Below are 23,823 nucleotides of genomic sequence, written 5' to 3'. Positions count from 1 at the left end.
AGCCACCATATTCGGCCCATCATTCTTTCTGCTGGCTGCATATATCCTGTTGTATAGACATACCATATTTTTTTAACCATCTAAGAATGATTTTCTGTTTTTTTGTTAACATAAACAGTATTACCATGAACATTTAGTATTGTACATTTCTTTGTGCTGTTGAGTGTATATTTGAAAGTCACATTCCTGGAGGTAGACTAGCTGATTGCCTTTTGGAAAACTTATGCCATTTTAGGCTTCTCCACAGTATATAAAAGTGCCTAGGTCCCCATACTCTTTTTTTTTTTTTTTTTTTTTTTGAAACAGAGTCTCACTCTGTCGCCCAGGCTGGAGTGCAGTGGTGGGATTCCGGCTCACTGCAACCTCTGCTTCCCGGGTTCAAGTGATTACCCCTGTCTCAGCCTCCCGAGTAGCTGGGATTACAGGCGACTGCCACCACACCCAGCCAATATTTGTATTTTTAGTAGAGACGGGGCTTCGCCATGTTGGCCAAGCTGGTCTCAAACACCTGACCTCAGGTGATCTGCCCGCCCTGGCCTCCCAAAGTGCTGGGATTACAGGCATGAGCCACCATGCCCGGCCCCATGCTTTTGCCAACACTAGGTATTATCAAATCTTTTAATCTTTGCCAATTTGATAAGTGAAAAAAATAGCATTTTAATTTGCATTTCTTAATTACAAAAGAGGTTAAGTATTTTTTTTGATACTTTTTACTTTTTTTCTTGGCCATTTTCTTTGAAAAAGATAGGCCTATCCTATTCTTTGGCTGCATTTGTACTATTTTGCTTTTAGTGATTTGTAATCACATTACTTAAGGAAACTGGGCTTTTGTCATGTTTTATACATAGGCTAATACAGTTTATAATTCTTTTTCTGTCAATAAACACTTTAATGAGAACTGAGGTCTATAATATATATAGCAGTAACCACCCTGGCATATGCCTTCTGCTCTAGCCCAAGTCTGGGGCCCAACCAGTTACATTTAACCCATATTTGGAAAGCAGGCCATTTTCAGTGTCATCCATTAGTATCTATCTTCATAGAAGATACCAATCTGGGGCTAGAGTCTCAATGTTAACACTTTCTCTCAGGGAAAAGTTAACATGGTAACACAAACATATAAATAACTTTGAACCAACATCCTACTGTTCTTCCATCAGGAGGCCCTAAGGAGACCAACGGTTTGGTAAACACTTACAACTTTGCCAAAATACATTAGAACACGGGAAAAGGGAAAAGGAGTAGAAAGGCTGGCAGGGCTGGGCTCACATATAATTCAGTCCTTAGATTTAAAGCCTCTTGAGCTACTCATATGTAATTTAAAGAATGATGTTCCAGGGTCCAAGCCAAAGCCAGTTTAGCCAAAATCGTTTAGAATACAAAAAAGCCCTTATGTTTCCACATTTTTAAAATACCATCCAAAGTGCCCTTATAGAGATCCACATGTCCCACGATTGCCCTCTGGTTCATCACATGAGTGCCTGCCACATCACCTGGATTAGAGGCAAGAGCCCCAGCCAAACCACATGTAAAGCTGGAAACAAAGTGAGTTAAAGTTGTGTCTTCCATCATTCCTGACAATATTAAGTGCTTCTTAGTAAAATCATAGACTGGTAGCTCTACTCCCACAACGATGGCAGCATGCTGAGCAGTTGGAACCACACCCCTCCACAGACCCCTGGTGCCTTCCTGTTGGTATATATCGATGAAGCTGCCAATCATGCTCCCTTGGAACAAACTTCCTTGAGCCTGCATTCGAATCTTTAGAACATCGGTGGGATTGGCTATAGTGGAAAATATCACCCGTGACACTACCCCACAGATCATGTTGATTAAAAGAGTTTCATCTTCTAAACGTTCTACAAATAATTGCTTCAAGCTTTGGTAAATCCCAATTTTAATGGTGCCATATGATGCTTGTCTTCGCAAAATAGGAGCAATTCCTGAATATAGAGCCAATACACCTTCCTGTTTATAGATCCAAAACAAAGCATGAAACATTCGTCTATATTTTGTTTCTTTGAAACAGACATCAATGCTTTGGCCTTGAACCTACCTGAAGTCGTGTTTTGGCAAGGTCCATGGGGAAAGTTCCAAACTCAGCAGTGATAGAGGCAAGGTGTCATATACAAAGGGTTTCCAGTTCAGACGAGACATCTCATGGCTTACAGTGGTACTTTTCTGCTGCTGCTCAGGCTCATCAGACGACTGGGAAACTGAGGCTCCCACAGTCAGAAATGCCACTGCAGTGGCAACCCGGAAGCATTGAAACCTTGTAGTTTATAATTTTACTGTAGTTTTTTTTTTTTGGTTCGGACACTTGAGTTTTAACAGCAAGCCCTTTATAGCAATACAAGATTATTTTTTAAAAATTAAAAAATAAAAGCAAGCCCTTAGAGCATTTTTTTCCCTAATTGAAATTAGCGTGCCGCCCAAAGTATCTAACATAGTTCTAGGCATTTAATTAAGCAAATGTGTACTGAGCAACTGCATTGTGGTATTAGGTACAGTGCTAAGCTCTGAGGTATTTGCTCCAATTATTTTAAATGTTGGATTATCACAGATGTTTAAACACGTAAAATCCAAGATCAACATATTATTCCATTGCTTTGGTTAAGGAGATTTTCATCATTTTAAATTCCTTTAACAGGTGAGTTTATTAATTGGGCACATTTAGAGCACAGCCTTTTTAGAACTCGGTGAAAATGTGACAACTTTGAATTTATCTTTTGTGTTGGACTTATTAGACCATTATTTAGAGGAAATACAGAATTGTGGTTCCAGGCGAGGCTCTGGGTTTTGAACTCTGGCCCTACCACTGGATTGGGCAAGCCACTTATCTCTCTTTACCTGTTATATCATCTTTGAAAGGGGAATAATGATAGTATATGTCGCAGATTTGTTGTGAGGATAAAAATCAGATAATCAGTGGTAAAGTACTTCCTGGCATGAGGTAAAGGCTCAATATGCAGTATTCAGGTGATTCTGAATTGAATTAATGTAATAACTAAAAATCCTTTTCTTCCAGACATTCAGAAATATATTCCATGCTATCAGCTTTTTAGGTAAGTAGTAGTGCTAGTAAGTAAATGATCCATTGTGAAAATTACTCTCTGCGAGTGAAATAGTTTTTAAAACTAACAGATTATCTTAGTTATCACCTATACATGGTGGTACTGAGTAGAATGGAAAGTTTTTTTTAAATAGCTGAAAAAATCACTTGTGTATTGTCAACCCTAGTAGTTCTTTCTCTGTATTTATATTACTTTAAGCTGATCTTCATTACCTTTCCCAGGCACCAGTTTACCTTGAGAATTGCTTTTTCTTCTCACACCCAGTCACCTCATTGCATATTATAAACTCAGTAAATGAAGTGTTCTTATTCATCATCAATAGCAGCCCTTTTTTCTACCCTTTTATTTCAGCATATTTTAGCAACTGGTTCCTCACTTATATTTTTTAGTGTTATTTTTTGTCTGTTAGCTGGTTATGTTCTTTTTCTTTTTGAGACAGGGTCTCACTCTGTCACTCAGGCTGGAGTGCAGTGGCGTGAACACAGCTCACTGCAGCCTTCACCTTCTGGGCTCAGGTGACCCTCTCCACCTCAGCACCCCAAGTAGCTGGGACCACAGGCAGCAGCCACCACACCCAGCTAATTTTTATATTTTGGTAGAGACAGGGTTTTGCCATGTTGCCCAGGCTGGTCTCAAACTCCTGGGCTCAAGCCATCCTCCTTCCTCTGCTTCCCAAAGTACTGGGATTACAGGCATGAGTCATTGCACTCAGCTGGTTATGTTCTTTAACCTGTTTCTTATTGCTTTTCTAGGATGAACGCTTGCACTTAGTCCTACAGATAGTCATAGTACTGTTAACTCTAATACATTGTGTATTTTTTAGCTTTTATTGAGTATAACATACACGTAGAAAAGTACACAAATAAATGAATTTTCACAAAGCAAACACATGTAATCATGTAACCATAGCATGGTGTAATTTTAATGAAATAGTTTTATGATTTATATAAACCACACAAGAAAAATCAGCACAAACAGCCTGGGCAACATGGTGAAACACTGTCTCCACTAAAAATACAAAAATTAGCCAGGAGTGATGGCATGCTTCTGTAGTCCCAGCTACTGGGGAGGCTGAGGCAGGAGGATCACTTGAGCTCAGGAGAAAGAGGCTGACGTGCGCTGAGGTCATGCCACTGCACTCCAGCCTGGGTGACAGAGCAAGACCCTGTCTCCAAAAAAAGGAAAAGAAAAATCAGCATAACTATCTTACAGACTATGTACTATACACATCTTTAAAGTTACGTAAGAATTACAGTGGAGCATATGGTTAAGGTGAGAACTAATTGTAGGAGGAGAACAGAAAAAAGGAGCTTAATGTGGTCTTTTAAACTGCTATACCAAGAAAAGGTACAGTTCCTGTACTGCCGTATGTGTAATGGACATACAAAAATATTTGTTAGATGACTGAGGAATTCTTAGTGGAGACTCATAAAAAGGATTTTATTGAAGGATCTTCTGGACCAACAAAGGATTTAAAGGAACAGCAGAAAGTGATTCAGTACCTTTTTCAACCACGTTAATAATTAGACTAACTTAATAGAAGCTGAGACCTGAAGAAACCATCTATTTCAGTGATGAGAAACCAATGCCTGAGCCTTTTAGCTCTTACAGGATTAAAGCGGGGTGGAAAGGCATTAGGAGAGACATGTGAAATACCTCTCATTCAGAGGGTAACTACATACTTCATTAAACAACACAATAATAGGCCTGAAAAGTTCATGATTTAACCAAGACCACAGATCTAGTTAATGGTAGGGCAAAAATAAGAAGAATAAGGATTTCTTGAGCTCTAATCCAGCATCATACTATGCAGTTTCTTCCTCTTCCTGCTCTAATTACAGGGGTTGCTAAAATAGAGCCCCACGATGTAGTTTTTATGTGGCCCTCGATCTGAGACTGTTTACTACTTTTTTTTTTTTTTTTTTTTTTTTTGAGACAGAGTCTTGCTCTGTCGTCAGGCTGGAGTGCAGTGGCGCAATCTCGGCTCACTGCAACCTCTGCCTCCCAGATCCAAGCAATTCTTCTGCCTCAGCCTCCAAGTAGCTGGGACTCCAGATGGGTGCCACCAAGCCCGGCTAATTTTTTTTGTATTTTTAGTAGAGATGAAGTTTCACCATGTTGGCCAGGATGGTTTTGATCTCTTGACCTCGTGATCCGCCCACCGCGGCCTCCCAGAGTGCTAGGATTACAGGCGTGAGACACCCACGCCTGGCCTTGTTTACTACATTTTTTAAGGGTTGTAAAAAAAGGAGGAAAAATATGCAATAGAGATGTGGCCGTCAAAGCCTGAAATATTTTCTATACAAGCCTTTACAGAAAGTTTGTTAACCCTGCACTAAATACATTAGGATGCAGACTTTTCCACTGAAATACACTGATTTGGTTACCTCAGAAATCTGGAGGAAGTACCTGGGAAATAGCCTACTGAAACTTAGTGTGTGGATGGATAGATAGAGATTTTATTTATTTATTTATTTATTTATTTATTTATTTATTTATTAGACAAGGTCTCACTCTGTTGCCCAGGCTGGAGTGCAGTGGTGTGATCTCAGTTGACTGCAACCTCCCAACTCCCAGGTTCAGGCGATTCTCCCACCTCAGCCTCATGAGTATTTGGGACCACAGGCCTGCACCACCATGCCTGGCTAATTTTTTTTTTTTTTTTTTGTATTTTTAGTAGAGATGGGGTTTTGCCATGTTGGCCAGGCTGGTTTCAATCTCCTGACCTCAAGTGATCCACCCACTTCAGCCTCCCAAAGTACTAGGATTAAGGCGTGAGCCACTGTGCCCGGCTTCTGAAACTTAAAGTCACTTTTTAAAAAATTACGCAGGTGGGTCGTGGTGGCTCATGCCTATAATTCCAGCACTTTGGGAGGTGAGGTGGGTGGATCACTTGAGCTCAGGGAGTTGGAGACCAGCCTGGTAACATGGCAAAACTCCCTCTTTACAAAAAATACAAAACAGTTAGCTGGGTGTGTTGGCATGCCTGTAGTCCCAGTTACTAGGGAGGGTGAGGTGAAAGGATTGCTTGAGGGCAGAGGTCAAGGCTATAGTGAGCCCAGGTGACAGAGCGAGACCGTGTCTCAAAAAAAATTATGCAGTTTGACATGAATTCTGCATGTTATATCAGTTTCTACATAAAATGCCACCCCCTTCATCTTCTCCCGAGAAACTTCACATAAACCTAGTGCTTCCACAGATGATGTGCACTGTTATCCTGTTGCTAATCTTACCCTAATATACTGCTTTATGCTCCGATTTGAGCTCAGAAGTGGACCATTCTAGGGAAATATAGGAATAAATTCTTGTATTTAGAGAAGAATTTCTTGTATTTTCATATTGGAACTGTAAGTAGACAAATATTGGAAATATAAATAGATGACAGAGTCTGCTCTGTTGCCCAGCCTGGAGTGCAGTAGTGCCATCTCATCTCACTGCAAATTCTGCCTCCCAGGCTCAAGTGATCCTCCCATCTTGCTCTCTCTAGAAACTGGGACTACAGGCACACACCACCACACCCCAGCTAATTTTTGTATTTTTTATGTAGACAGGGTTTTGCCACATTGCGCAGGTTGGTCTCAAACTTCTGGGCTCGAGCCATCCACCCCCCTCAGCCTCCCAAAATGCTGGGATTACAAGTGTGAGCCACCATGCCCTGGCAAAAATTATTTATAAAGGATTTTGTATAACATATTTAACCATCATAGAAAATATTGTTGATCTTAATGAGTGGTAAAAAGAAGAAAATATTATTTGCAGTCTCTGTTATTGGAAGGGAAAGAAAGCTGGAAGTAGAATCATTTGGAATTATCTTTTAATTCTTCCTACATTTTGGATATTCCAACTCCTGAACAAACTGTTCTAAACCAAACAAAACCTATTCCCTTCCCCCACCCCAAAAAACCCAGCCACCTCCTAAAATACATAGCTTTTGTAACTAGCAGTGAATAATAGTCTTTTTGTTATTGTGCTTCATTACTGGTTATACATTCTTTTGTATGTATCAATGTTATAAAAAATATAAATGAGTAAACTGAATGAATTGTGAACCGGTTATGTGAACTTACATTTTAATACCTGTATTTCATGGATAGTTTACTGTTTTAGGTTCAAAAAAAACAATTCCCAAAACTTGTCTCTTAAGTTACTCCTTTTTCCTTTTCATTGCTTTATGGACTTTATGTTTCTACCACTTTAAGTCAGTTAATTTGAGAACTTTCTCTACTGTTTATTTTAGGACTTCATCTGACAGGCAAATAGGTATATGGGCTTTGGTAGTTGGGTTAGGAATAAACTAAAATTTAAAATACTAATAAAATTACTTATATTTTTAGCATATTTGAAATACCTTTAATTTTGGCTTTTACAGCTTTTATAATTCTTCAGGTGAAGTAAATGAGCAAGCACTGAAGAAAATATTATCAAATGTCAAAAAGGTATTCTCTAATTTATCTTCCCTTTTTTTGGGTATTATTTGCATTGTTTTTGGTTCTTAAAAACACACAGTACTTTGACAGAATTTTTAAGCAGTGTTTGACATCATGGTATCCTGTAAAGTAAGAAAGAAAAGGTTTGTTCTTCCCAGAAATTGAAAGTGGTTGCTCTGAAAATAAAACTAGTAATTAAAAATATTAATTTTGTTCTCATCCTTTATTTGACTACTATAATTAACATTTATCTCTTTCTCTTATATTTCCACCACACCTCTTCCCGCTACCATTTATTCTGTGACCCAATCAGTTCTGTTATTTTACTTGGCTGTAGTGTTTTGGGTTTTTTTGTTTTGTTTTTTTTTTGGAGACAGAGTCTTGCTCTGTCACCCAGGCTGGAGTGCAGTGGTGTGATCTCGGCTGACTACATCCTGCACCTCCTGGGTTCAAGCGATTCTCCTGCCTCAGCCTCCTGAATAGCTGGGATTATAGGCACCTGCCACCACACACCATGCCTGGCCTCAGTTATTATTTTTGATAGATACTGCAGGGATGTTTCCTATATAGCACTGAATTTGGATCCTCTATAACATACTTTGTGTTTGGTTAAAAGTTGTTGAATGATCAAAATGGATTTTTTCCCCAAACACAAAATTTTTTCAAGGCACTACTTTTTCTCTTAAAACTTTGATTTGAAAATAAAAATAGATTAATTGAAAGATGTTTCTTGGCTGGGCACGGTGGCTTATGCCTTTAATCCCAGTACTTTGGTAGGCTGCGGAGGGCGGATCACAAGGTCAGGAGTTCGAGACCAGCCTGACCAACACGGTGAAACCCTATCTCTACTAAAAATAGAAGGAAAAAAAAAAGCCGGGCGTGGTGGCACATGCCTGTAATCCGAGCTACTCAGGAGGCAGAGGCAGGAGAATCACTTGAACCCGGGAGGCAGAGGTTGCAGTGAGCTGAGATCATGCCATTGCACTCCAGCCTGGGCAACAGAGCCAGACTGTCTCAAAAAAAAAAAAAAAAAAAGATGTTTGTTTCAACAAATATGTTTGGCTGAAAATGCTTGTGTTTTTTTCCCCCCAATTATTATTTGAGTATTTAAAATTGCACCTGTAAAAATGCCTTATTTTTAAAAACTAATTTTAATTTCCTCAATTCAAATGTGCAAATATATAATTTAGTTGCCGAAACTCACAGATCTCTAAGCAAAGTGATTGGTTTTCTCTTTGTCTTAAGTAAAGGAGAATTATTTTCCGAGTTAAAAAAAGGTCTAGTAATATTAACACATTTGCTTAGTATGTTGTAGTTTACAAAACCCTTTAATGTGATCTTAATCTTGATTGTCGGGTAGGTGATATCATTCCCATAAAAATTTTAGGTAAAAGCTGTAGGGTTCAGCTTAACTTATTTAACAAACCAAGTGTCCATACAGGCGATTAATTTATTTTCAGGGAGGGATTGCCTTTTAAGTGAATCAATGGCATTGATATTTTTTTCATTTAAATTTTGAGTAAAGAGTAAGATTGCAAGATAGCAAATGCCATAAAAGAAACTACAGAAAGTCAAGAATTTATTTCTCCCTTTTAATCTATATTGATGAAAACCGTACCCTTTTAAATGAATGGAAAGTAAGTCAGTTTGTATGTTTTACAAAAGTAAAGCATATGATTAAATGTATTCTTTGTTTATATATGCCCAAAATCTTTCTAAATATTAAGAAAGCCATTTTAAGGTTGTTTATTTTATTTAATTATAATAGTAAGACATATCATTGTAACTATTAAGATGTATATCCTTTTTTTTCTGTGTTTCAGAATGTGGTAGGTTGGTACAAATTCCGTCGTCATTCAGATCAGATCATGACGTTTAGAGAGAGGCTGCTTCACAAAAACTTGCAGGAGCATTTTTCAAACCAAGACCTTGTTTTTCTGCTATTAACACCAAGTATAATAACAGAAAGCTGCTCTACTCATCGACTGGAACATTCCTTATATAAACCTCAAAAAGGGTAAATGTTGGCCAGTTACTGGCTGTATTAAACTAATAGAAAAATATATCTAATACTTAGTACTTTTTGCAGCTCACAAAGTGTTCTCATATATTGTCGCATCAGATTGTCACGATAACCCTCAGAAGTAGATCTTACCATCTGTTAATTTATAGGTGGGAAAATAATGGTCAGACAAGGAAATTAGAAGCCCAGTGAGGAATGATGACTTGTATTCTGGCACTGAAGATTTGCTCTTATTTACTACTTAAGGTGGAAAAAAACTGTTTTTTTAATTGACTGATAAAGGGTATAATTTAGAATTTAGAATTTAAGCCTAGATACTTGAGCAGTTTTTCTGTAACTGAACAAAGAAACAAAGTAGCTCTTGATGGTCCAGTAAAATGAGTCTAACCACGGACTCCTTACAGGTTATATATAGTAAACTACATTTTCGTGGAATATGAGAATTACGTTAAAAGAGTACCAAGTAAGAATAATTTTATTGTTCATGGAAGATAGGGTAAATCTCAATGTTAATACTGCCTTATTTATACATGTACTAATCAAAGGAGCCATTAAACTGTTTTTCCACACTATTATACTAAGCACATTTCACAGCTTTACATGTCATCTGGGCCCAGTGTGGTGACTCATACCTGTAATCCCAGCACTTTGGGAGGCCAAGGCAGGAGGATCACTGAGCAACATTAGGAGACCTCATCTCTACAAAAAACTTAAAAATTAGTCGGGTGTGGTGATGGGTGCCTGTAGTCCCAGCTACTTGGGAGGCTGAGGCAAGAGGATTGCTTGACCACGGGAGGTTGAAGCTGCATTATTGAGCCATGATCACACCACTGCACTACAGCCTGGGAGACTGAGTGAGACCCTGTCTCAAAAAAAAAAAAAAAAAACAGTTGTTTCAAGTCAGTAAATTCTATTTTGGATAAGTAGTAAAGAATGGGTTTTGGGGGGTGTATTTTTTTAAATCTTGTAGGGGACAAGTAGTCTGTTCCAGCAGGTAGATACTAGTCTTTATTTTCATTCTAAGTTTATACTCTAAAGTTTTATTTTGTCAGACTTTTTCACAGGGTACCTTTAGTGGTTGCCAATCTGGGCATGTCTGAACAACTGGGTTATAAAACTGCATCAGGTTCCTGTATGTCCACTGGTTTTAGCCGAGCAGTACAAACACACAGGTAAGATTCAACTGCTTTCTCACAAAACTTCTATTCATCTTTGAAATTAATTTTCTTATTTCTCAAACAATAGCAGAATAAAAACTCAAGGGAAAATTAATCCATTACTCAAGTAAACTAGGCTGTTTTTACCTTCCTCATACTCCTGTTAGTGCTTGTCTACTTACAAGATACAAAAAAGGTGGTGGTTAGTCCAGGCATGGTGGCTCACACCTGCAAATCCCAGCACTTTGGGAGGCTGAGGCAGGAGGATCACTTGAGCTGAGGAGTTGGAGACTAGCCTGGGCAACACAGCAAAACCCCATCTCTACAAAAGAAATTTTAAAAAAATAGTACTGGGAGGAGCTTGTTGCATATCCTGTAAAGTTTAGCGTATCTATTCTAGGTTAGAATAAGTATATAGCCTAAAAATTATAATTTTCTAAGGCAGTGGTTCAGATTAAAGGCGTGAAATTAGATATTTGTAAAAATCAGACTTTAGCCAAGACTCACTCATACTATAGGCTGCTTAGATATAACTTTCTTTGTGGCCGTTAAGTAAGGAAGTAATGTCAAAAACAGCAACACTGGTACTATACGATACCTACTAGAGTGTAAACTTTGAGAATAAGGGGTTAGGTTTTACTTACTTTTGTGTCCCCACAGTGCTAGCAGTTTAAAAACTGAATACCGTATTTCATTGATTCTGAGGTGCACATTTTCCTTTTTTTTTTTTTTTTTTTTTTTCTTTTAAAGACAGAGTTTCACTCTTGTTGTCCAGGCCAGGGTGTAATGGCATGATTTCAGCTCACTGCAACCTGTCCCTCCCGGGTTCAAGTGATTCTCCTGCTTCAGCCTGAGTAGCTGGGATTACAGGCATGCACCACCATGCCCGGCTAATTTTGTATTTTTTGTAGTAGAGACGGGGTTTCTCCATGTTGGTCAGGCTGGTCTCAAACTCCCGACCTCAGGTGATCCGCCTGCCTCAGCCTCCTAATGTGTTGGGATTACGGGCATGAGCCACCGCGCCCAGCAAGATGCACATTTTTCATATTTATCTCTGACATTGGGATGTCCTACAAGTCATGCCTTCTTAGAATTACTTTCTTCCTTATTTTATGGATCATAAAATAATGATGTCTCTTTCAAGTAAAGGTAACTTGAATTCAGTAAAATATTTTAAAAATTGACTCCGGTTCCCATTGCCAATAGAGACTTTTTTTCCTTCCTTCAATTTTTATCTATTTTTATGCAATCTTCCCCCATCCCCCGCCCATCCTCGCCTTTTTGGGAGACCTGGCAATAGTACTTAGGAGGCTAAAAAGTTTGCTAATGTGAAGATCAATGAAGTAGGTTTTGTGGTTGGTTTTTCTCTATACACATAGATTGACAAAATTATGGTTCCTACAAAACCAGTAAAAAGACTCTTCTATTGCTCCTTGACAATGAATAAGTTTTTCACCTTATCATTAAAATGAGTTTTGTGTATTTGCCTGAGGAAATGGTAATCTTTTACAGCTCTAAATTTTTTGAAGAAGATGGATCCTTAAAGGAGGTACATAAGATAAATGAAATGTATGCTTCATTACAAGAGGAATTAAAGGTAAGTTAACATATCAAACACATCAACCACTTCTAGATAGAGTTCATATCAAGTTAATGACTGACATTTTTTAGGGATAACCTGACATCTTGATTAGATTTATACAGTTATGAGTTGCTTAATGAAGGCTATATACCTTCTGAGAAATGTGTCATTAGGCAGTTTTATCATTGTGCAAACATATACTTACACAAACCTATATGTATTTTTACTTTTTAGTTTTCATAGGGAAAACCAAATGTCCCCAAATTATTATTGAATATCAGTCATTTCCCCTATTTGATCTGTAATGCCAATATCAAGTGCTATATATCAGCTTTCTATATGTGCTCCATTATAATCTTGTGAGACCCCATCATAGATGCTGTCCCTTATTGAACGAGATGTCGTTATTCCTTTAGCTTCATTGACTGAGATGTATTTCTTTAGCTGTAGTTAACAAAGATTGCAATCTCAGTGGCTTACAACAACCATGGTTTAGTCTTGCTCACATTTTATCTTGGCTGTAGCTCTACTCCTTTTCTGAATGTCATCTTCATCCAGGATCCAGGCTGAAGGAGCAGCCCTTATTTGGGACATGTTCTCATGGCATAAGGCAAAGAGCAAGAAAGCTAGTAGAGCCGGGCGCGGTGGCTCACGCCTGTAATCCCAGCACTTTGGGAGGCTGAGGCAGGCAGATCACGAGGTCAGGAGATCGAGACCATCCTGGCTAACACAGTGAAACCCCGTCTCTACTAAAAATACAAAAAAAATTAGCTGGGCATGGTGGTGGGCGCCTGTAGTCCCAGCTACTCAGGTGGCTGAGGCAGGAGAATGGTGCGAACCCAGGAGGTGGAGCTTGCAGTGAGCCGAGATCGTGCCACTGCACTCCAGCCTGGGCAACAGAACGAGACTCCGTCTCAAAAAAAAAAAAAACAAAAAAAAAAAACTAGTGGAGATTCACAACAGCTCTTAAAACTTTGCTTAAAACGGCCATGTCACTTCTACTCACATTTCATTGGCCTGAACACATCACATGGTAATAGGCAGGGATATATAATCCTTCTTACAGAATAGAGGGAAGTATATTTGGGAACAGTATACTTCCCTCTACTTCATGTGTCAGTTCTTCTTCATGTGTCAGTTCAGGTCCTTTTAGAACTAGATGTCAAGATGGGATTATAAGTGCAGGAGATTTATTGGGCCTGAGAAGGATAAAGAAGAGGAAGAAAGAACAGGCAGGAAGAGCCTTCAGACAACACTGCAAGTCTGACCCCTGAGAAAGGAGAGGGGGATAAGAAGACAAGTGGTTAGGAAGAGCCTCAGACTGCAGTGCCATTTTAAGAAAGTTCCACTAGACTGATGGGGAGTCTTTGAGCAAAGTTGCCCGAAAATTGTTCTAAAGGCATGGACTTGCACTAATACCTGCACTGTGCTTAGTCATTGGCTAGGAACAGCCCAGGGGAAGTGTGGCTTAAGAGCAAACACAGTGGTAGGTCCAAAGCTGGGGCTGTTAAGTCAACTATGCTTCCCCCAGTTGGAGATCTTACTAAGGAGTATATTTCCATGGCCACCATACTCATCAGTAGAGCACACTAACAGAAAAGCAGTTAAAATATTTTGATTCATATTACACGACTTTTTCATATGAAACAGGAATTTTAGATGGTAAAAACATCCAGAATCTCACCATCTTATTTTTTAGAGACAGTGTCTTGCTCTATTACCCAGGCTGGAGAGCAATGGCATGATCTCAGTTCACTACAACCACCACCTCCTGGGTTCAAGTGATCCTCCTCTCTCAGCCTCCAGAGTAGCTGAAACCACAGGTGTGCACCACTACACCCAGCTAATTTTTTGTATTTTGTGTAGAGACAGGATTTCACCATGTTCCCAGGCTGGTCTCCATCCCCTGCGCTCAAGCAATCCACCTTCCTTGGCCTCCCAAAGTACTCGGATTACAGGTGTGAGCCACCACATCCAGCCTGGAATCTCACCATTTTAACATAACTATTTTCACTCTGCCATTTGCTCCAGTTTTTCCTTAATATATGTATACTTTGATATAGTCGATAGTCATGGTGACATAAATTTGTCATGATTTTTAAAAAACTTGGTACATAAAACATTGTTTCTGTTGCTACATATTCTTTAGTTGTTTTTTGTTTCTTTTTGTTTTTTTTTGTTTTTTTTTTTTTTTTGAGACAGAGTCTCACTGTGTCGCCTGGACTGGAGTGCAATGGCATGATCTTGGCTCACTGTAACCTCCGCCTCCCTGGTTCAAGAGATTCTCTTGTCTCAGCCTCCCAAGTAGCTGAGATTACACGCACCCACCACTACGCCAGGCTAATTTTTGTATTTTAAGTAGAGACAGGGTTTCGCCATGTTGGCCAGGTTGGTCTCGAACCCAAGACCTCAGGTGATCTACCTGCCTCAGCCTCCCAAAGTGCTGGGATCACAGGTGTGAGCCACCTTGCCCGGCCTCTTTATTTTTAATGGCAGTATATTTCATAGAGAATGTTATGGAAAAATACCAACTTGGGCTAAAATAGGGAATGTAGAGGTATATCATAAGAACTGTAGGCAGAAAGCAGCTGAACTTTAGGAAGGAATTGGAACCAGGAGCTAGAATGCCAGTAGAACTTTCTGTGTCTGCACATTGCTATCCTTCCAGACCTTTTTGTTTCTTCATCCACTGGCAGGCCAGAAAACAGCCAACCCACAGCTCCTGCATTTAGATCTCTTCTAGAGCATAAGATTTGCCAGTTGGCTATGTAATACCTCCAGATTGCCAGGCAAGAATCTCATTGGTTCTGTTTGGGTCAGCTCTGGTGAAAGGTGGGTACAGGGGTAACTGGCAAACTCTTATGTCAGGGCAAAAAAAGTTTGTAAAAAGTAGGCTTGGCAGACATCCTAAAAAGTGTCCACTAAAACTGGCAAAACAACTATTACCCTACAGTTGGAAATTAATTGTTTTTTTTTACTAATTAGTTGTTCTCCCCTCCCCCAGTTGTTTTATGTTATACTAAGAAACATCATCTTATATTTTTTTTGTTATTCAGATATACTCCCAAATGGAATTATGGCATCAAAAGTTATTGGTATTCATACTTTTAAAACTAAAGACACACAGAGTGATCTGCTTTTCAAAAGTAGTTTCTTTTACAGGAAAAAATCTTCAATAGTATCCTTTCGTAATAGTAAGATAGTCACTTTGTTTCACTTACTGTGAGTTTCTTAGTGTTAAATTTATGCAGTAACTCTGCATCTGTATTTTTTTGTTTCAAAGTTTGTTTTTTTGTTTGTTTTTGTTTGAGACAGGGTCTCACTCTGTCGCTCAGGCTGGAGTGCAGTGGTGCAATTTTGGCTCACTGCAACCTCTGCTTCCTGGGCTCAAGCGATTCACCTGCCTCAGTCTCCTGAGTAGCTGGGACTACAGGCATGCATCACCACACCTGGATAATTTTTTACATTTTTAGTAGAGACAGGGTTTCACCATGTTGCCCAGGCGGGTCTCGAACTCCTGAGCTCAGGTAGTCTACCCACCTCAGCCTCCCAAAGTGCTGGGATTACAGGCGTGAGCCACCGCAGCTGGCCCATGAGTTAATATTTCAGTTTATTTCTGTATATTTTCAACAAACTAACTGGCATGATAAAAACTGTATAAATGAGAAGTTACATCTGAAAAAGCATTTTACAACCTATAAGGCTTATTTATAACCTACAAGTGCGCTTGTTACTGAGATCCTCCAGAAAATAAAATTTATATAAAAGGCAAATAGTTTTGGGTATTATATACCACCAATGATTTTATATTATTTGTGAATCTAGACTGTATTAGTACAGAGCTTGAAATATTACCTATGCCCTTAAATTACTTTATTTTGCAGAGTATATGCAAAAAAGTGGAAGACAGTGAACAAGCAGTAGATAAACTAGTAAAGGATGTAAACAGATTAAAACGAGAAATTGAGAAAAGGAGAGGAGCACAGATTCAGGCAGCAAGTAAGTAAACAACACATCTCTACTTTCTGTGCTAAAAATTTTTATTTTTATTTTTTTGAGACGGAGTCTCGCTCTGTCGCCTAGGTTGGAGTGCAAAGGTGTGATCTCAGCTTACTGCAACCTCTGCCTCCTGGGGTCAAGCGATTCTCCTGCCTCAGCCTCCTGAAATGCTGGGATTCCAGGTGCCTGCCACCATGCCTGGCTAATTTTTTTTGTATTTTTAATAGAGACAGGGTTTCACCATGTTGGCCAGGCTGGTCTTGAACTTCTGACCTCAAGTGATCCACCCGCCTCAGCCTCCCAAAGTGCTGGGATTATAGGTGTGAGCCACTGCGCTCGGCCCTTTCTGTGCTTTTAAAGAACATAATACTATGGTAGCTATATTGCTGACATGAAAGAACACAACTTTAAGTTTGTCTTAGAATACTGTGGCATATAAATTAGAATTCAGAATTATGTATGTTATCCTCACTTTAGATAATACAACTGTTAAAATCTTTTTGACTTAATTTTACTTACAAATAGTTAATTATAAAAGCTTTGTACAAATAGGAGTTAATTATAAAAGCTTTGTAGAAGAAATGTTATATGTTGAACTTATTCTATTTTGTTTAGGAGAGAAGAACATCCAAAAAGACCCTCAGGAGAACATTTTTCTTTGTCAGGCATTACGGACCTTTTTTCCAAATTCTGAATTTCTTCATTCATGTGTTATGTCTTTAAAAAATAGACATGTTTCTAAAAGTAGCTGTAACTACAACCACCATCTCGATGTAGTAGACAATCTGACCTTAATGGTAGAACACACTGACATTCCTGAAGCTAGTCCAGCTAGTACACCACAAATCATTAAGCATAAAGCCTTAGACTTAGATGACAGATGGCAATTCAAGAGATCTCGGTTGTTAGATACACAAGACAAACGATCTAAAGCAGATACTGATAGTAGTAACCAAGATAAAGCGTCCAAAATGAGCAGCCCAGAAACAGATGAAGAAATTGAAAAGATGAAAGGTTTTGGTGAATATTCACGGTCTCCTACATTTTGATCCTTTTAACCTTACAAGGAGATTTTTTTATTTGGCTGATGGGTAAAGCCAAACATTTCTATTGTTTTTACTATGTTGAGCTACTTGCAGTAAGTTCGTTTGTTTTTACTATGTTCACCTGTTTGCAGTAATACACAGATAACTCTTAGTGCATTTACTTCACAAAGTACTTTTTCAAACATCAGATGCTTTTATTTCCAAACCTTTTTTTCACCTTTCACTAAGTTGTTGAGGGGAAGGCTTACAGACACATTCTTTAGAATTGGAAAAGTGAGACCAGGCACAGTGGCTCACACCTGTAATCCCAGCACTTAGGGAAGACAAGTCAGGAGGATTGATTGAAGCCAGGAGTTAGAGACCAGCCTGGGCAACGTATTTAGACCATGTCTATTAAAAAATAAAATGGAAAAGCAAGAATAGCCTTATTTTCAAAATATGGAAAGAAATTTATATGAAAATTTATCTGAGTCATTAAAATTCTCCTTAAGTGATACTTTTTTAGAAGTACGTTATGGCTAGAGTTGCCAGATAAAATGCTGCATACCATGCAATAAATTTGCAAAACATCATCTAAAATTTAAATTTGTCCTACATTTGTGCTTGCTAAATCTGGCAGCCTTAGTTATTACACAACTATAACACAACACAAACAGTAATCTCTCCCCTAGTTTAGAGTCCAAATTTAGCAAATCTATCATTTTGAATACAGTACAAGCCTGGTAATCCAGTGTATTTGGGATAGGCCAGTGGAACTCAGAACTGATACATATATACATGTATGTCTATCATATTCAATGTCTATTAGGTATAAATCATCTCTTTATGTAAAAGACACTACTGGTTTGAGGATAGACTCGTCTAGGAATATTTTGTCCTGTGACAGCACCACTATCCATCCCAATGTAACATTTCTACAAAGGGAAGATATCTTAACCAGGCATACTTATATTTGCTAGTTGGAAAATCATTCTGAACAGTTTTAATTCCATTCCATTGAATGGATTATTGTATGAGCTATTTGGGGATCAGATATAAATGACAATCACACAGAACCACTTTTATTCAACATAGATAAAATGCGATGAGTGTTAACATTTTAAATAAGCAATCTGCTTAATGGACATTGGTATGAAGGGGAAGTGTCATTCTTTACCTCACTCCGGAAACACTTTTCTATCCAAAGGTTGGTTTGAGTCAGTATTGGCATCATACAACCACTTACTGTAAAATAAGTTTATTAGTGGTAACGTGATATAATTTATTCCCGATATCTGATGTTACAAACTTTAGGGTCCTTGAGATATGCAGGATCCTTGTATGTAACTGGCATAAACCCTGTAAAGAGATAATTAAAGTTCTTGACAAAACATAATGAGCAAAATTTCAGCTAGCTCAATTCAGTTGTTGAGGTATTCTTTCTTACCCATTATTTGAGCTCTCTTAATTGCTTTTGTGATTTCTTTCTGTTTCTTCCCACAAAGACCTGTAAAATAAAAAGCTTTCTTATTCATAAAAAATGTCAATATTTAAAGTTTGCAGTTTTTTTTTTGAGATGGAGTCTCGCTGTGTCACCCAGGCTGGAGTACAGTGGCGCTCTCTCGCCTCACCGCAACCTCCGCCACCCAGGCTCAATCGATTATCTTGCCTCAGCCTCCTTAGTAACTGGGATTACAGGCATGCACCGCCACACCCGGATAATTTTTTTGTATTTGTAGTAGAAACAGGGTTTCACCATATTGGCCAGGCTGGTCCTGAACTCCTGGCCTCAGGTGATCCGCCCACCTCAGCCTCCCAAAGTGCTGGGATTACAGGTGTGAGCCACCATGCCCAGCCTCAACAAGTTTTTAAGTCAAGGATTGGTAAATCATTTTTGTCAAGGGCCAGAATAATAATATTCTAGGTTTTGTGGGCCATACAGTCTCCATCACTGCCACTCAACTCTGCTGTTGTAGCTCGAAAACAACCATATGGCGCTATGTAAACAAAACTACAAAAGCAAGTGGGGTTGGGTGCAGTGGCTCACACCTGTAATCCCAGCACTTTGGGAGGCCTAGGCAGGTGGATCACCTGAGGTCAGGAATTCAAGACCAGCCTGGCCAACATGGAGAAACCCCATCTCTAAAAATACAAAAACTAGCCAGGCATGGTGGTGCATGCCTGTAATCCCAGCTATTCGGAAGGCTGAGGCATGAGAATCACTTGAACCCAGGAGGCAGAGGTTGCAGTGAGCCGAGATTGTGCCACAACACTCCAGCCTGGGTGACAGTGAGATTCCATCTCAAAAAAAAAAAAAAGTGGCATTTGTATATGATGAACCTAATCAAGATAAAAAGGGGGCAGGTCGGATTTGGCCTATGGGCCATAGTTTGCTGACAACAAGTTTAAGTATCAATCTAGGAATGATTATAGTATATTCCAAAACATCAACAACAGTTTTTTAAAGCCCAATTTTTCTGTATAGTTAACTCTGCATAAGACAGCAAAATAATAATCCTCTTGGCCTAAGAGGCTTTTGCATAGTAACTAGCTCTAGTCCCTGTAGTATCTGATCTAGTAGTAATTTATAGCACAATTTGAAAATTTGACAGTTTTCTTAAATGATAGAAATAGGTTGATATAATTCGTATCTACATTTATATTCCCATGATAAAAAAGAAAATACCTGTAATGTGCCTTCCATAAATGCATCCAGTAAATGGAGAAACAAACTGGGACAAAAGCTGTTTTGGAGTTTTATGTGGAGGGGAAAAAAAAGTATTTGTTATTTATTTCTGAATGCGTAAATTTCAAAAAACAACCTTCAAGTTATATAAAGCTTTACTAAATTTCAGACACATTTCATAAAATATAAGAAAAAAACATTGTTATCCTCCTGTTACCTTTTAAATATTTTCTAGCCAGTGTGTCAAGTCTATGTATAATTAAACAGCAGATTAATCAGCATATTCATTCAATGGTAAATCTGTTTTCTTGACTTCCACAGATACCTTTCTAAAATATCGCTTGAAACAGGCTACTAAAAAATTTCATCTATCCTGACAAGCTATCACATTACCCTCTGATAATAATCATTAAGATAAATTATCAGAGGGTAATGAGATTTTCAAGAGGTAGAAGTACACCAGGCATTTGCTATAATTTATGTTTTATTTAAATACTTCTTTAGAACTTTCTAGGTGCTAGTCATTATTCTTGGCACTTTGCATAATCTTCCTAGTATGTGTGTTTTTGTAATTTCTTGGTTCTTCCTCAAAGGCAGCTATCACCTTATACTATTGTCAATATACGGAATTCTTTTTTTTTTTTTTTGACAGAGTTTCACTCTTGTCACCCAGGCTGGAGTGCAATGGTATGATCTCAGCTCAATGCAACTTCCGCCTCCTGGGTTCAAGCGAATCTCCTGCCTCAGCCTCCCAAGTAGCTGGGATTACAGGCATGCACCACCACACTCAGCTAATTTTTGTATTTTTAATAGAGACGGGGTTTCACCACATTGGCCAGGCTGGTCTCAAACTCCTGACCTCAGGTGATCCGCCCGCCTTGGCCTCCCAAAGTGCTGGGATTACAGGCGTGAGCCACCACACCCAGCCAACATACAGAATTCTAGCGCTATTCACTTGCCCCAAATTTGCAACTTCTAACTTGCTGAGAGTTAGACAAGAGATAAGTAATATGTGAATCAGTGATACGGGTGGTGAGATAAAGAGATCAGCTTCACCAGATGAGCTTTTTCCAAAGTTCTGACCCTGACCAATTGAGAATTACTGCCACAGTGAGCTATTAAGATGTTTGGGGTAGTGAAAAAAACAGAGTGGAAATAATAGTAAGTGGGGGAGAGCCAAGGTGCTTTTACTTGAATAAAGCAGAGATAAGCTTATACATAGAATTATAACCAAATTTGAAATTATGAAGTTGCTAAAACAGTTACCTCTACAAAAGCCTGCTATAAACTGACTTGATTCTCTTTAAGCAGATCTATCAGAAGCAAAACCCTAAAATATAGTGAAGTAAAACCAGATCTCACCTGTACATTCTTATAATCTACATGCTTTCCACACAAGATACATTTCTTAAGAGGTTCTTTATAAGGATTTTCCATTGAAATGGGCTAGGGAAAAAAATGAAAAGTCTGATAATAGGATGTGTTAATTCTGAATTTTAAAAGGTTACTATTCTACATTCAAATCCATTCAAAGGATTAGTTATACCTTTCTTACTGTGTACATATTTTGTATAAGCACTTTATTTTGTTTTAGTTTAGCCTACAAATTAACACATGGGAAGATTCTGGAATAAAGTACAATCTTCATAGAATAAAATTTTATGGCAGAACAAAAATGATGTCTGGTAAGAAAGTGATTGTTCCAATGCTTTGCTCAGATTGTAGATAATGAAAAAATTTTTAGATTTCAGAAAACTTACAACACAATAGATAACATATGCCATTCTTAAATGAGTACAATCCCAAATTTATCCATCCCCATGTCTCTATCAAGTATTTTATCACTATTTTTATACACAGATAATGGCCCATGACTTACTGTAATAAAAGGTTCTTTGACTTTATCACCCCAGGCTACTATATAAGTTTCTATCAGTCTTTTTGGCTTTTCTGTTACCACCACTGCCTCTAATGCTTTTGTCACAGTGCCTCCTTCCTACCGTCAGTATGGCTGTCTCCAGGATAGAGGTTCTTAATCTAGAAATGGCTTTGAAGCCCATGACTCCCTGTAATCGTATGCAAAACTTCAAATGAATGGGACTGTGTGCCTTTTTCTGTGGAGAGGGTCCATAACTTTGATTAGAGACAAAGTGGGATTTATGAACTAAAAAAGAAATAATGTCCCTTTACTTTCTTAAAGTATGGTGCATGGATTAGATTACCAAGACAGATGCTCAGAGAAACTAGACAAGTTCTTTTGTTTTTTCCAATTCCTCAAACTTTCCAATTTACATTCAGCTCACGTAACTACTCTTCAGCTCTGTGCCAAGTGCTTTGTATGGTCTGATTAGTGTCAAAATACGTTTGCATGTAGTAAGAACCTGTGCTTTCAAGTCCATGTTAATACTATAGCCAACCTATAGCTAAGCTTTGTACAGTCTCTTTTCAGTTATCTAAAATTCTACTCACCCAAACTACCTTTTAAAATTCCCATATCATTTGCTTACAAAGGGCTATGTAAAAAAAAAAAAACAATTCCCAAATCACATATCCTTAAATTGAAGATCTAGGAAGAAAAATATGGTATTATAGCAGCTTTGCTTCTAATCTAGGAATTCCCCTACTTCAAAACTCAGCTGACTACATGACTACAATCAATTCATCATCATTTCTGAACTCAGAGTAATTATCAAATTGTTTTGTCCTACGGCAGAACTCTATTCAAGTAGCTAAAATAAAAGATGTTAGAGTCTAATACCAGATCTCATTTTAAAAAGAAAAACATTTTGGTCATATTTGCAAAGGCCTTACTAATAGAAAAAAATATTCTTACCAGGTCCTCGTTGCTGGATACCTGTTGTGAACAACCTCTTCTCCAAAGCACTGCGATTAAACAGAAACAGCAATTAACCATTTCTTTTTCTTAGCTGAATAGCTAAAGATTTTTGTTTTTATGGAGACAGGATGAATTAAGGGACACGATATTAAAGGTTTTGTATTCATTATATTCAGAATGGTTAAAAACTTTTATATTTGGGACAGAGTAAGACTCAACATGGGTGTGCTTTCCAGGGCTTTGGGGGAAAAGAACATATTTTCCCGCCCATACCTGCTCTTTCTGACATTTATTTTCCCTTCATTCCATGGTCAGAGAAAATTCTTAATGCAAATTCTTATAGGAGAAGCAACAGAAAGGCACTGTCATACCAAAAAGAAAGTAAGTAACAGACCCGTCCCAGAGAGAATTTATAGAGAAGCACAGAGAAGATAAGATTGCAAAAATTATACAATTTTGTTCTGTTTGGGGACCTTAGACATCTGGAATTTGCTGCTGGGCGACTCTGGAAATGTTCCTTCCTAAGATTATCCAGAGATCTTAGGGAAGTCTCTGCTTTTTAAGAACCACTCCAACTTCCTCGTACGTTTAAATACTTTAAAGGAGTGGATTAGACGACACTAAAACAGTCAAAGGCAATTACAGATTCCCACCCATCTTGGAGAAACTTAATCGTCTAGAAACCAGAGTCGTTTTGCTAACAGGGACGACTCCAACCATTAGGACTAAGGTTAATGCCTGCAACGCTACAATAGAGCATAGGATATGGAGACTTTACCCGTCTGAGTTCCGGGATGTGTAAGGCTGACAGCAGCCGTTACCAAGTGTGTTAACTTCTTCCTCCTTAGACCACCGCAAACAGCAACCATAGCGGCCATGGTTCCGCGTTTCTTCCACTTCCTTTCATTCCAAATCATTCGGAAAGGCCCCTTCCGCTGCTCTTCCCTGTGGGCTCGAGTACCCCGGTTCAAAGGTTCCGCAGGAGAACGCTTGAGGACCCGCGAGAGTAGGTGA

General features: G+C 38.5%; 2 protein-coding genes and 1 pseudogene across 6 annotated transcripts in view; 1 reads left to right on the top strand and 2 right to left on the bottom strand.

Moving 5' to 3' along the window:
- The window catches only part of ABRAXAS1 (abraxas 1, BRCA1 A complex subunit), a 24,385-nt gene extending 5,557 nt beyond the window's left edge, over window positions 1–18,828 (top strand). The window contains exons 3-9 of one of the 3 annotated variants that reach the window (XM_019025756.4): window positions 3,029–3,065; window positions 7,444–7,510; window positions 9,325–9,518; window positions 10,577–10,696; window positions 12,194–12,278; window positions 16,148–16,262; window positions 16,878–18,828. In XM_019025756.4, the coding sequence (XP_018881301.3) occupies window positions 3,029–3,065; window positions 7,444–7,510; window positions 9,325–9,518; window positions 10,577–10,696; window positions 12,194–12,278; window positions 16,148–16,262; window positions 16,878–17,311 (1,052 nt within the window). In that variant the 3' untranslated portion in view covers window positions 17,312–18,828. The remainder of the gene's footprint in view (window positions 1–3,028; window positions 3,066–7,443; window positions 7,511–9,324; window positions 9,519–10,576; window positions 10,697–12,193; window positions 12,279–16,147; window positions 16,263–16,877) is intronic. The other 2 variants (XM_019025757.4, XM_055384998.2) reach the window with 2 other exon arrangements.
- LOC101152733 (brain mitochondrial carrier protein 1-like) lies at window positions 1,216–2,203 on the bottom strand (annotated as a pseudogene).
- On the bottom strand, window positions 18,344–23,823 carry MRPS18C (mitochondrial ribosomal protein S18C). 3 transcript variants are annotated; one of them, XM_031010252.3, is made up of 6 exons: window positions 23,588–23,737; window positions 22,807–22,856; window positions 21,336–21,419; window positions 19,974–20,031; window positions 18,735–18,794; window positions 18,344–18,646 (listed from the first exon to the last, which is right to left on the bottom strand). In XM_031010252.3, the coding sequence occupies exons 1-6, from the start codon at window positions 23,724–23,726 to the stop codon at window positions 18,570–18,572; spliced, it is 468 nt and encodes a 155-aa protein (XP_030866112.1). In that variant the 5' UTR covers window positions 23,727–23,737; the 3' UTR covers window positions 18,344–18,569. The 3 variants fall into 3 exon arrangements, with proteins under 3 accessions (XP_030866112.1, XP_030866113.1, XP_018881305.1); XM_031010253.3 differs by lacking the exon at window positions 21,336–21,419 and having other exon boundaries at window positions 23,588–23,823; XM_019025760.4 differs by lacking the exons at window positions 18,344–18,646; window positions 19,974–20,031 and having other exon boundaries at window positions 18,738–18,794; window positions 23,588–23,813.

This window comes from Gorilla gorilla, chromosome 3, assembly GCF_029281585.2.
Source record: "Gorilla gorilla gorilla isolate KB3781 chromosome 3, NHGRI_mGorGor1-v2.1_pri, whole genome shotgun sequence".
Classification (NCBI taxonomy): Eukaryota; Metazoa; Chordata; class Mammalia; order Primates; family Hominidae; genus Gorilla; species Gorilla gorilla.
The sequence above is the reverse complement of the archived record's forward strand: the minus strand, read 5'-3'. Positions and strand labels throughout refer to the sequence as shown.

Bases quoted from the DNA above. Each gene is read 5' to 3' on its own strand.
- MRPS18C (XM_031010252.3), bottom strand. From the start codon at position 23,726: ATGATTTGGAATGAAAGGAAGTGGAAGAAACGCGGAACCATGGCCGCT. The intron at 18,795-19,973 runs GTATTTTCTTTT...TTTATTTTACAG, and splicing joins TTATGGAAGGCACATTACAG to GTCTTTGTGGGAAGAAACAG. The intron at 18,647-18,734 runs GTAAGAAAGAAT...ATCTCTTTACAG, and splicing joins TAAGAGAGCTCAAATAATGG to GGTTTATGCCAGTTACATAC.